At 40.9% G+C, this 11,756-nt stretch overlaps 2 protein-coding genes across 2 annotated transcripts; both read right to left on the bottom strand.

Annotated features, from left to right (window-relative positions):
* Positions 1-335: 335 nt before the first annotated feature.
* On the bottom strand, positions 336-6,622 carry asb14a (ankyrin repeat and SOCS box containing 14a). Its single transcript, XM_069678708.1, has 13 exons — positions 6,316-6,622; positions 4,745-4,912; positions 4,309-4,361; positions 3,901-4,035; positions 3,670-3,828; positions 3,141-3,386; positions 2,589-2,760; positions 2,382-2,487; positions 1,941-2,120; positions 1,507-1,635; positions 1,227-1,355; positions 685-838; positions 336-616 (listed from the first exon to the last, which is right to left on the bottom strand). Exons 2-13 carry the CDS (start codon positions 4,885-4,887, stop codon positions 441-443), a joined length of 1,782 nt encoding a protein of 593 aa, XP_069534809.1. The 5' UTR covers positions 4,888-4,912; positions 6,316-6,622; the 3' UTR covers positions 336-440.
* A 749-nt stretch (positions 6,623-7,371) lies between these two features.
* rps23 (ribosomal protein S23) lies at positions 7,372-9,542 on the bottom strand. The gene is made up of 4 exons (XM_069678258.1): positions 9,502-9,542; positions 8,294-8,453; positions 8,004-8,124; positions 7,372-7,563 (listed from the first exon to the last, which is right to left on the bottom strand). The coding sequence occupies exons 1-4, from the start codon at positions 9,503-9,505 to the stop codon at positions 7,417-7,419; spliced, it is 432 nt and encodes a 143-aa protein (XP_069534359.1). The 5' UTR covers positions 9,506-9,542; the 3' UTR covers positions 7,372-7,416.
* Between the last annotated feature and the right edge of the window lie 2,214 nt (positions 9,543-11,756).

The raw sequence follows: 11,756 nt of genomic DNA, 5'->3' as shown, positions 1-11,756 counted from the left end.
TCTAGGCTGTGCAGACTTTTAGAATGATCATTATAAAAAGAACATAAGCAAAGTAATAAGTAATAATTTATTTCCTTTTATTAAAGTCACATTTTAATGACAAAGGGTTTTTGTTATAATTGATAAATAAAATACAAAAATGTAGAGATATAAGACGAATGCTCGTCTTTGACACCTTTGTGTACCTTTATTAAAAATTCACAGTGGATTGTGATCTGGGTGTTGTGGTTTGCTTTTCTGCTTTATTAAAATATCCACAATAAAAACAAGTTTAGGAAGCATCAGGGAAAGTTTTTAATAGAAAAATACAACAAAAAAATGTATACTTGGCTGACAGTATGATATGTGTATGATATGGAACATGAGTTAAAAACAATACAAAGTAATCTGTGGTTGGATTGTCAGCAGATATTTTTTCATGTTAATTTTGAACTCCAGAGTCACCCAGGTGTGTTGCTCTGCTGACTACAAAGGTCGTACTCGCTGTACAGGACGTAGTCCTTCAGTCGCGCGGGCAACGGCAGGAAGCTCATGAAGACAGGGGACCTGAGACGAGGGCGGCCGAGACACCGCCGGATCCTCAGACGACAGAGATGCTGCAGACAGCGAGCGTTCTCTGAGGAGGAGGAGGAACAAACGTTTCTGTTTGTCACAGCTGTATTAATAAAGTTTATTTAAATTTACCTTGCAGCCTGCAGATGTCGGGCCACTGCTGCTGCTCCATCAGAGCCGCCTTCATGCTGGAGCACAGAGTCACATGATCCGTGTAGTCCAGCAGGATGAGAACCAGCCGGCCGGAGAGGTGTTTCAGCCAGGAGACGCTCAAGAACTCACAGAACTGCACTGACACACACACACACAGAGACAGAGAGAGAGAGAGAGAGAGAGAGAGAGAGAGAGGTTTAATATGAGAAATTAACATGTTAACAGCAGCTCACACCTGTGTGTCTAAATCCACAGCATCCCTCATGCTTTCTGAGTGATTCCAACTCAGAACTTTTCAAATTTAGGCTTGGCCATTCAAACATATGCAAGCCCACATTCTTTATAGATGTGACATGAACATTGAATTTACTTTGCAACCGTGGAGATGAAAGATAGATCCTGTGTGATGTGGAAGTAAGCAGCTGTTGCGAACATGCAAACCACCACCATAGAATTGTCTAAGGTCAAAATATGTAAGTGATGTGTTCAGCTGGAAAGATCTCTTTAAACTGGTTCATTACCAGAGTGTCTTTGATCACAGTGTTGCTCCAGCCCTCGTAGCCTTCAGGGATGTGGGGGTTGTTGCCATACGGACAATCAAAGCATCGGCCGACATCGTAACCAAAGTTACACAACATCCTGAGCATCACCTGACATACACAAAAAGTCCAATTATATACTATAAGAGCTGTTGAATCAATTGTACTTATAGACATAATATGAGTGTAGTTAGTGAAGCTGGAGCTGCTGATTCTGTAACTGAGTTTGAATAAATGTTTTAGTATAAGATGAACAGTTTACCTCGTCTTTGAGAGCGTACTGCATGGCGGAGGGGAAGTGAGTCGTGTTTACTTTGCAGTAATAGTTGACGTTGGCGCCGTACCTCAGCAACACTCTGATCAACTCGTAGTTCCCCACACGCAGTGCAATCTTAAAGACACATGAACAGGATCAGCAACAGGGCCTTCTGTGGGTGTTTTGAACTTTTGCAGTCAGCCTGAACAACATTGTTATAAGTGATTTCCCCTGCCTCCAGTCCTTATGTGAAGCTACAGTAACCACAGGCTTAAGATACAGACATGAAATAGATCTTCTCACCTCCCAAACTGTCTTATTATTAGGATTTGATAGATATTTGTAGGATTGGGAAGAAAATCTAAACATGCTGCAAGGTCGTTGTGTTTGCTGAGGTGTTTTTGGGTTTTGACCTTGAGAGCCACCATATTGATGTTTACCTGCAAACATTTGATCGGGTCTTGGTTGGCCATGGCTCCGGCCTCCAGCAGCAGTCTGGCTGACGGCACGTCGTTGTTGGTGACAGCGAAGAAGAGCGCCGACTTCCTCTCGTCGTCATAGCTGCGGCGAACCCAGGGATGGAGCATGTAGTTGGGGTCGTAACCTGCATCCAGCAAGGCCTGATGGGAAAATCTGTATGTTTTTCTCAGTCCAACAAGAATTTAGAGAATTTTGGTGATAAAACAGTTAAAGTATATATGTGTGTAAATAAGCAAAAATTCTATCATTGTACACAAAATTCTTCATAAAAGCAGAATCCATGGCAGTGCTGTTGTATTGAACTGCATTAGATTGTACAGGTGTAGCCAGTGAAGTGGCCGGTGAGTGTATACAAACTTTTGTACAGTGTTTGAGTTGGGTAATAACATACACACACAAACCTTGAGACAGTGTGTGTTTCCTCCTGCAGCAGCAGAGTGTAGAGGACTCATCCCGCTTTCGTTGACCTCTGACACAGAAGTGATTGGAATCAGCAGCTCCAGAGCTCTGAAAAACACACACACACACACACACACACATGACATACACACACACAAAACATGTATCAACTGCTTTAGGGTTTAAGTAAATCAGAATATAAGATTTACTGCAGGTGTCCTCTGTGTGCGACGCGGTGGATCGGCATGTGCCCCGAGTGTTTGGCCACGTTGGCGTCGGCTCCGTACTCCAGCAGCAGACTGATGACAGACGGGTCTCCAGAAGAAGACGCTTCGTACAGGATGGACGCCTCATCCTGAGCCTGGGACAGGGCGTCTGCACCTGCAGGACCAACAGCACGCGGGTGAGGTTTTGTGCGTAAAGACTGAAAATACTGGAAAATACCACATTTATCTTGGGACATCATGTGCCCACTACACCTCTTAAAACATTCAACTAAATAGCAAATAGTAATATATAAATACTTTTATATTATTTTGAAATATAGGGGAGAAAACAGGAGGATCACAAGAAGTTTTATAAACGTTCACTGCAGGGGGTCTAAAGTTTCATCCCACTCCACACCCTAAATGTTTCAATCCCTCATCCCTCTGCCTTCTGCCCAAGAAATCTGCCATTTCTGCTTGAATTTTTAATGAAATTATGTCACTTAATATATGAACTCTGAGAGTAATGCTGCAGAGACTTCCCTGCTGTCTCACCTCTCTTCAGCAGAGTCTCCACCACCTCCAGGTGTCCTCCCTGAGCAGCCAGAGCCAGCGGTGTGAGGCCGTAGTGGCTGCGAGGGTCCGGCGTCGCTCCGGCCACCAGCAGCAGCTTCACCAGCGCTGATTTCCCCAGACGGGAGGCTTCGTGGAGCGGACGCCGGCCGTGGCAGCCCTCCTGGTTCACCCTGGAGCCATGCTGGAGCAGCAGCTTCACCAGGTCAGGGCGTTCTGAGCGGACCGCTGCAGAGGGAGGAGGTCGGATGTAACCAACATTACAGCCTTCCTGTTTGTGTTTTATTTTGTAAAAAAGCCTTTTATAACAAATCAGTGCATTTTTGAATAAAAGGCATGAAGGGAAGAAGACTAGGAAACTTACATAGCAGAAATGTTGATACCTTTATTTTTCTTCCTTTTTATTTCCTTTATCAACGTATTTGTTTTTAAAGGCACTACAAAAATAAAGTTAACACTAATGTTACTATCATTCTTTGACTTTGAATAATTGAAATGTTGCTTATCCCACCCACAAACAGCGGTGAGTCCTCGTCTTGGTCCTGGATGTCCGGCTCGGCTCCACGTTGCAGGAGGAAGGAGGCGTTTTCTATGAGACCTCGTTCTACAGCCACGAAGAGAGGAGTCTGACCGCAGAGAGAACGACTCCTCAACGAGTCTGGACCTGAAGCTGCGGGAGAAGATGCTTCACTGGTGAACCTGTTTATGATTCATCACACCTGTTGAATCTCTGGATGCAAACCTTTGAATGTGAGCTCCAGGATGGTTTGGTTGCTCTGAGCTGCAGCTTCGTGTAGAGGGGTCCATCCTCTGCTGTCTGTCTGTGAGAACACGTCTCTCTGTTGGAAACACAGGTCCTTCAGGAGCTTCTCGTTACCTGCAAGGAAACAACAGTGAACCTGATGATCACTGATGATCATTTTGGCTTTTGCCTTTATTAGATAGCTGAAGTGCGACAGGTAACATATAGGAGAGTGGGGATGAGTCGTGGGGGGCTGGAGCCAATCCCAGCTGCATTGGTTGAGAGGTAGGGTTACACCTGGACCGATCACCAGTCAATCAAAGGGCTGACACATCTTACATACCTGAAGGTTTCAGTTCTATTATTTTACATTCATTCGTGACAAAAGTTTTGTATCTCCTCTCTCACCTTGCCGTATAGCTGTGTAGATCTTGCTGCTGTCTGACGACTTTGGACCAATCCTGTGAGAAAAACAAAATCATAAACTGTGTTCAACATATTAAACACAAACAACAAACAAAATGTGGTGAATTTGTATTCAACATGACTGATAGCAGCTTCACCTGGGTGGATTTTATTAATGTAGGAAGAAAAACTTCCTCTGGGGCCAAATTTTTTGTCCCACTGCAACAAATGTAACACTAATAACAAAAGAAAACGTAAATATATAACTAAAATAACTACACTCCTAAATACATGAGTTTAAGTTTATTTATCTCCCGGTTGCTGTTAAATGACTAATAAGTTAATAAGTATTATAATGCCCGTCTGTCAGCACTGGGGCTCTGCAGATTTCTCACAAACCAAACATCTGAGAGAAATATTAGAGTTCTTGTTTTCCGACCTCCTGCTGTCTCGTGTTGTTGTGGCGCCTCTGCTGGTTTCCTTCTGTTTGTTGCTCTCCCGCAGACTCTGTTCAATCATGTACTGGATAGCTGCGTCTTCTTCATCATCCTCCTCCTCCGTCCGAAGCCGATCAAGCTCCATGATGTCCACATGAAGGGTCCAGGCCCTGTTGGAGAAGTCATGTGTCATTGGACTCATTTGTGATCAGCAGGTCAGTGTTGGTTTTTAACTGGATGCTTCTGCAGTACATCATGTACACTATGTGGCTTAAATTATGTGGACCCCTAAAATCTAAGACTTTGTGTCATAAAGTGGTGTTACGTTCTTAAATTATTTAACTTTTATAAGCACTCTCTGGCACCAAAGTTGTACTTGACAGCCGATCTTTTTTGACTGCCCTACTACAGTCACTCCTTTTTTTCCTCTCCATCCAGTTGGTGTCATATTGCACCTTTAAGCTGGTTTGCACAATGCAGATTAAAGCTGGTGGTTTGCAGAGTTTGGAGGCAGTTTACCAAGAGATCAAGGTAGAGAGAAGGACACTGACAGGTGTATTCACTGATGTTAATTTAATGTACGATCTGATTATTTGGTAGGAATGAGTCAAACTGAGTTTTTCAGAGACTTTCATTTCTTTTTTTACTGCTGCTTTAAATCCACTGTCCTTCTGTTAAAACAAACATGGAGTAGAGTTTTTATTATAGTGTCGTGTTTATACCATAGGCTATATTATATAGCCTTTTTAAACAATCTATGGTTTATACAAATTCCCTCTTATTCCGGCGTTTGTGACAAAATTGGCAAACTTTTTTGCTCATGGGAACACCAGAATATTTCAGGGTTTAGTCGAGCCATTACATGGAACATTAACTCTCTTTAAAATAATCTTAATGTGTACAAAAGAAAATAGGACTCACTTTTCACTTCCCTCAAATCACGCAAGATCACACAGTCTGTGCTGTGATGGAAAACACTGCTACAAATCTATGCACATCTTATAAAATACACCTGTGTAGGTGGCCAATATTGTAAATGCAAAGCCCCTGGTCTGAATCCAACTAGACTGCGCTTGCCATCCAGCTCTCTCCTCTTGTGTCCTGTCTGTATCTAATGTCAAACAGACCTTTTCTTTATTTTTGTAAATGTTTATTCAGAACACTTTATCCACATTCATACATTTTTTTATTTGTCTTTGACAGTTTACCTGCCAAAACGTAAATTTTGTGCTGTAGGTTTAAGATTCCCTCCTTTGGAACCAGAGAAACAGACCCAGAACAAAAGTACACAGTATGTTGACACTTATGTTCAACGTCATACTGACGCTCATAATGTGCAGTAAACAGTGATCTTGTGGAGTTTAAGAAGACACGAGTGTGAAATGTCTTTGGTATGCGAGTTCAGGTCATCTTCAGACAAGCAGTCAATATTAGCTTTCCTTAGTAGCCAGAGCAGTCTCTCCTAACCTCAACCAGACTGAAGTTGTGATCTTATAAATACTGTGCAGGTACCAGTAAAGGATTAGTACAAGAGGGAATCGCAGGACATTTAAATACTCTCATTATAATTTACCTTGTGGTTTGGTGTTGGTTGTTGTTGGTTCCTTTGACTCGTCCCGGCAGATTAAACTCTCTGATCTCTTGTTGTTGCTGCTGAGGATTTGAGGCGGAGCAGAGGTCTGTGACCTACGTCTGAAACCGGAGCTGTATATCTACACGCGTTCTATCAATGAAGCCATTTTCCAGTGTTTGAAAAGCAGAGACTTCCTGTCTGCAAATACAGCTCGATTCACACAAAATTAACAGAAGTGTCCTGGGTTTGTGTTATTAGATTTAGAAGTTATTCTGCAGGAAAAATAAAGAGCCCCAGACCCCCGCGGTGTTAGCTGTGGAGCTATGGCACTCCAGTTGCATGGACAGGAGATCTAATTCATGTTACTATATTTAACCCCTCCTGCTAAGTTTATGCAGTGAACTGAATGGTAGCCAGAAAGTGTGACACTGCAGGATGAATCATTAAGTTTGACCCCATTCTATCACTCCAGGCTGATTGCCCTTTGTGCAGTGTGTATGTATCAAATTAACCTTTATCAAGTCCCATGAATAACAGAGCACACAGCAGAAGGACTTCACATTACAGTTGTTTTCATTACCAGTTAATCTGCCTACTTTTATTTTAACCATTTCAGCTATATAATAACAAAATATAATAAAATGTTTTCCCCATTTTGGCCTGGTCCTCTTTAATTTGATCATATACATGTTTGGCTGACCAACAAACCTAAACACAAAGATATTTAGCTCATCTTATAAAATAGAGACAAGCAGCAAAACACACAAGTGAGCAGCTGTAGTTTGAGAAAGCTTGTAAATATTGCTTTAAGATAAAATTAAAATAGCTGCCAATTAATGCTCTGGTGAAGGACTTATCAGATTGTAACAGCTCTACACAGCGGCTACAATAGATGCAAAAACAGTAAAAATAATTGTAAAAGTAGATATTTAAATGTCTGTGAAAGGTTGGCCACCTCGCTGTCTAAAATAAAAAAATTCTGTTGCAGGCACAACTTTATCTTGCAGCAAGTACTATGACAAGCAGTGTTCCTGCTTAAATAACACAAAACAACCATTCTGTAATTGAAAACACGTTTATTTTATTTTCTGCGTCATCTATCTATGACCTTGGTCTCTCCTTCTTGCCTTTGTAGAGTGCCAGCAGGGAGACGTTGGCCACCTTTACCACCTTAAAACGAACTCCAGGAATGTCACCAACGGCGTGACCTTTACGTCCGAATCCTGCCACCAGAACCTCATCGTTTTCCTGCAGGAGTGAGAGTAGAGAGGTGGTGAGAAGAAGAGGAAAGACAAGGCAGGGCTAACTATAATTTAACGTTGTTTGCAGATGAAGCTAAAATAGAATAATGTCGAGACTTCTAAGACCAAAATAACAGCAGACATTAGACCATTATGCAGGATGGCTTCTGTCAACACAATCTGTGTCATGATATAGATTTGGGAAAAACTCAACTACAGATCAAATTAGCAGTCGTTTCAATGTGTTTGGGACCTGTAGACACTACTCGACACCAAACTGCATTAATAAGTTGCTGTTAAAGCTGTGAAATTTCTGATCACAAGCCATTCACTATTTTTTTTTACAGGAACACGACTAGTTAACAGGTAGTTTTTCTGTTGCAGATTCTGCACATAAACTACAAAAGCAGCTTGTTTGTGGTGGACGTATACATGGCATGTTCTTACCTCGATGAAGTTGAGGCAACCGTCGTTGGGGACGAAGGCGGTGATCTTCTTGCCGTTCTTGATGAGCTGAACTCTCACACACTTCCTGATGGCAGAGTTGGGCTGCTTAGCCTCAACACCACTGCAGAAGGGAGACGCATAATACATTGTAAGATCCAAAGACAAAAACACTAAGATGTTCAAAACTGAAATCAAAAACCAAAAGCATCATGACTTCAGAACTTTGTGTTAAGTGCTCAGCCATCACATCATCCTCAGTTGTTACTCTTAAACACATCTTGTGTACTCACACTTTCTCAAGAACGATGCCCTTGGCATGGGAGGCTCCTCCGAAGGGGTTAGCCTTCAGGGCAGTACCCAGATGGGCCTTCTTGTACTGTTTATCGTGCCATTTCTGCTCACGACGGTGGTTACGGAGCTTCCTGGCTGTGCGCAGACCACGACACTTTCCTAGAAAACACCCAAGGAAAATAAAGTTAGAGCAGATGAAGGACAGGTGTCCTGTTGATACTTCCAGAAAGACGTGAAATTCAAAAAAGCAATCTTAAATTATATTTTAAAAACATCCGTGTCTCTAGTTCAAACGTTGTTACAGCAAATCAAATGAATTATCTTACAATAACTTAGCAAAAGTTAACTGTCTAATACAGTACACAAATACACTTCTATCAAAGACAGAAAATTACATTAGGTGGCCTCTGACGATCCCCAAAAGCTTCCACACCAAAATATATTGTTTAAAATGTTGCTGTGAAGGAATCTGCACTCACTTAAACAGTTTTCTCACAGAAGTCAGCACAGATGCTTTGACACGCATACATGTGACAAAAAACAACCACAATTTTCAAAGACTGCAGATCTAACCTTATAGAACACCAAACGCTTGACTCCACGATTTTGTTATACACAAGACAGGCAGGGGCTAATGAAACAAGCAGCATCAACAAATTGGACCACAGCTTAGTTAAACCAGTGCAATTTTCTTGATTTCATTTAATGGTAAATAAGTTATGAAACATGGCTATGAGCAGTCAAAAACAAATCGCTGCTTTCATTACACAGCCGCAATTGTGACAACTGAGACACGTTAAGGAAGCTTAACGTTATTAGCGATCGCCGTTTACATAGGGGAGCCAAACCTCAAACACGCACAATCTTAGACTTATGGAAACTACGACAACATTACAATGTTTGCTATTCCATTATCCAGCTCTTTAATTAAAAGCTACATTGCCTACAACAACTTTAAATGTTAAAGAAATGCATACTGTGCTAAGCTAGCAATGCTAACACGCCTAGTGTTCCGCAGACGTTATGGCCGCTCCACGTTGCGAGTACAGACAACCGCAAAAACGCTTGATTTTATTTATTGACCGCGTAATTCTTCCATCACAAACGCATCGTAAGAGTTTGTAAGATATTCATGTACAACATCGATATGTAAAATCGCCTTAGTATACTTTAAAATTCTGAATTTAGGATAAAGTTCTAGCCGTACCCATGATTGCAGAAGCGAGCCTGGGATGGAAAGGAAGGACCCAGGATGCACCGCGGCAATGTGTAGTCTGAGGACCCGACCGGGCGTGGCTATAGAAAATGCCTGACTAAAATTAACAATTACATGGAAACGAATGGCGATTCCTTACAAGTAATTAACCATTTTTGTATACATTTCTACAAGAGAAGTAGAAGTGGTAAGTGGTGTGCGAAACAAAGACCTGAAATACACCTAGATATTGGGTAACTTCTGTATATACACATCCATGTAAATGTTTAAAGGTTAAACATGATACATGTTTAGCTATTTAACTTGATTTAATTGATCATAAACAGAGACAGGCTGCCAATACGCAATTATTGACTTCACTGATATTGAAGATTCCACCACTATTTAAAAATAACATCAGTAGTTTTTTAATCAAATTAAAAACTAAATAAAACATTTTTGGTTAACCGGGATATGATACAGGGTAAAAATACTGTTCAAGGCTTTCCGAAAGAATGTTTGAAAAAGTCAAATATGAATAGTGATCAACAATTTCTCTATTGTGTTATATTTAATTCATGTTGGTGACATTTATCAAGTAGGCTATTAGGGCTGTGTTTTGACAGTTTAACTTATTTTGACTACTTTTAATCTGCTCAACGAAAATTATTTTGACTTAAAACTGAGAAAATTAGTGAATAGCGAACCGAAGAGTCAGGGGCGGGGCTCTATCCGTACTGTCCGTCTCTGCTCTGTCCTGATTGGCTCATTCTTTAGTCCGTCATGGGGGCTTAAAGACAGTGGGCTGATTAAAGTAGATTACCGGGGGGACCGAGAGGGAGATGGTGTGCTGGCATCTCACTCCGCTCACCGCAGAGATGGCTTCACCATGGAAACAACGCTGCATCCTCCTCCTTCTCTCGCTCCTTCTCCTCCATCTGCAGTCGTCTACCTGCCTCCACCAACAACATACTGACAGGTGAGTGAACCGACACAGTAACAGAAATGGAGATGATGTTTATTTTTACCTTGATAGCTTGTTGTTGTTGTTTTTCACCTCTCGTGACACTCTAATCTTGGACTCTTGACACGTTCATCTCAAAGATTAGTGATGCGTTCATTGTGATGCGTTGCTGTGTTGTCCACCAGGACCTGTGTGTATTTCTTTCAGTTGTGATTATTTCCTTAAAGCTGCAATACGGGATTTTTTGTCTGCCATGTAGGGGCACAGGCTTAAACTGAGAACCATCAATGTGACATATTATCTGTATTAGTTCCTCCAAATGTGTCAATAACAGAGCAGCAATATCATTCGGCTCTTTCATTTGGCCTCTTCTACCTCCTTAGAAAATTATCTGTCTGTTTAGCTGCCACATTGTCAGGTTTCCACACTAGCTAGCTAAATTTCTGCATGTGGTTTTGTCCTGAGCAGGTGTACAACGGATTTATAAGAGCTTGTTTGCTGCTGGGAACAGTGAGAGTGCTGAGATTGAACCAGGAAGTAAATGTGGCTAAAAAAGGCTTCTGTTCAATCTAGAGAGTTGTGATATTTCTCCATGTTTTTTCTCCATTAAACAAGAGCTAAAAAAGAGTCAATCAATCAATGTAAACCAGCTTCCCCAGTTATGGCACAGGACTTGGGACTTTTTCGTTGCAAGTGCAGATGTTAACTTAACATTCATGTTTTTTTTTTTTTTGCCTTCTTCCAAACCTTGATTTGTTTTAGATGCCTTACTCTTACCATGACTTAATGATTTAGATGACATAGCCATGAGGTTTACTTTAACTTAACCATATCTTTGCTATGCATAGAGAGGCCTATAAAAACATGAATAAGAAACGCACTTATAATAGCACCTTTCAAAATATGTATTCACAGTGCTTCAGCAAAAGAAAAACAGAATTCAATAAAGTGACACTAAAAAACTATTGCAAAATATATTATATAAATAAACTGAGGTAAATTATAAGGTGTTTAACTGATCAAAACAATTGGTTAAAAGACATCTACAGCATTAGATTAATTAGGTAAAAGCCCGTTAGAAAAGTGTGATTTAATAGAGATTTAAAAGAGGACAAAGATAAGACAAATTTTACAAACTGTCATTGGACATAAAAAAACATTCAATATATTTCAGGTTTTTGCTGAATACATCAATATAAGTGTTCTTGTCAATAGTGTTGACACAAACAAACACATTGGGATAATAATAATGTTGCTCTTTGCCTGCTGGTTGTTAAAAAAGGCAGCTATTTGTAGTGTGTCA

Source organism: Semicossyphus pulcher, unplaced genomic scaffold, assembly GCF_022749685.1.
Source record: "Semicossyphus pulcher isolate SPU_LCO1_2020_fin unplaced genomic scaffold, fSemPul1.0.p SCAF_3, whole genome shotgun sequence".
Lineage (NCBI taxonomy): Eukaryota > Metazoa > Chordata > Actinopteri > Labriformes > Labridae > Semicossyphus > Semicossyphus pulcher.
This window is presented reverse-complemented; position numbering and strand designations above follow the sequence as displayed.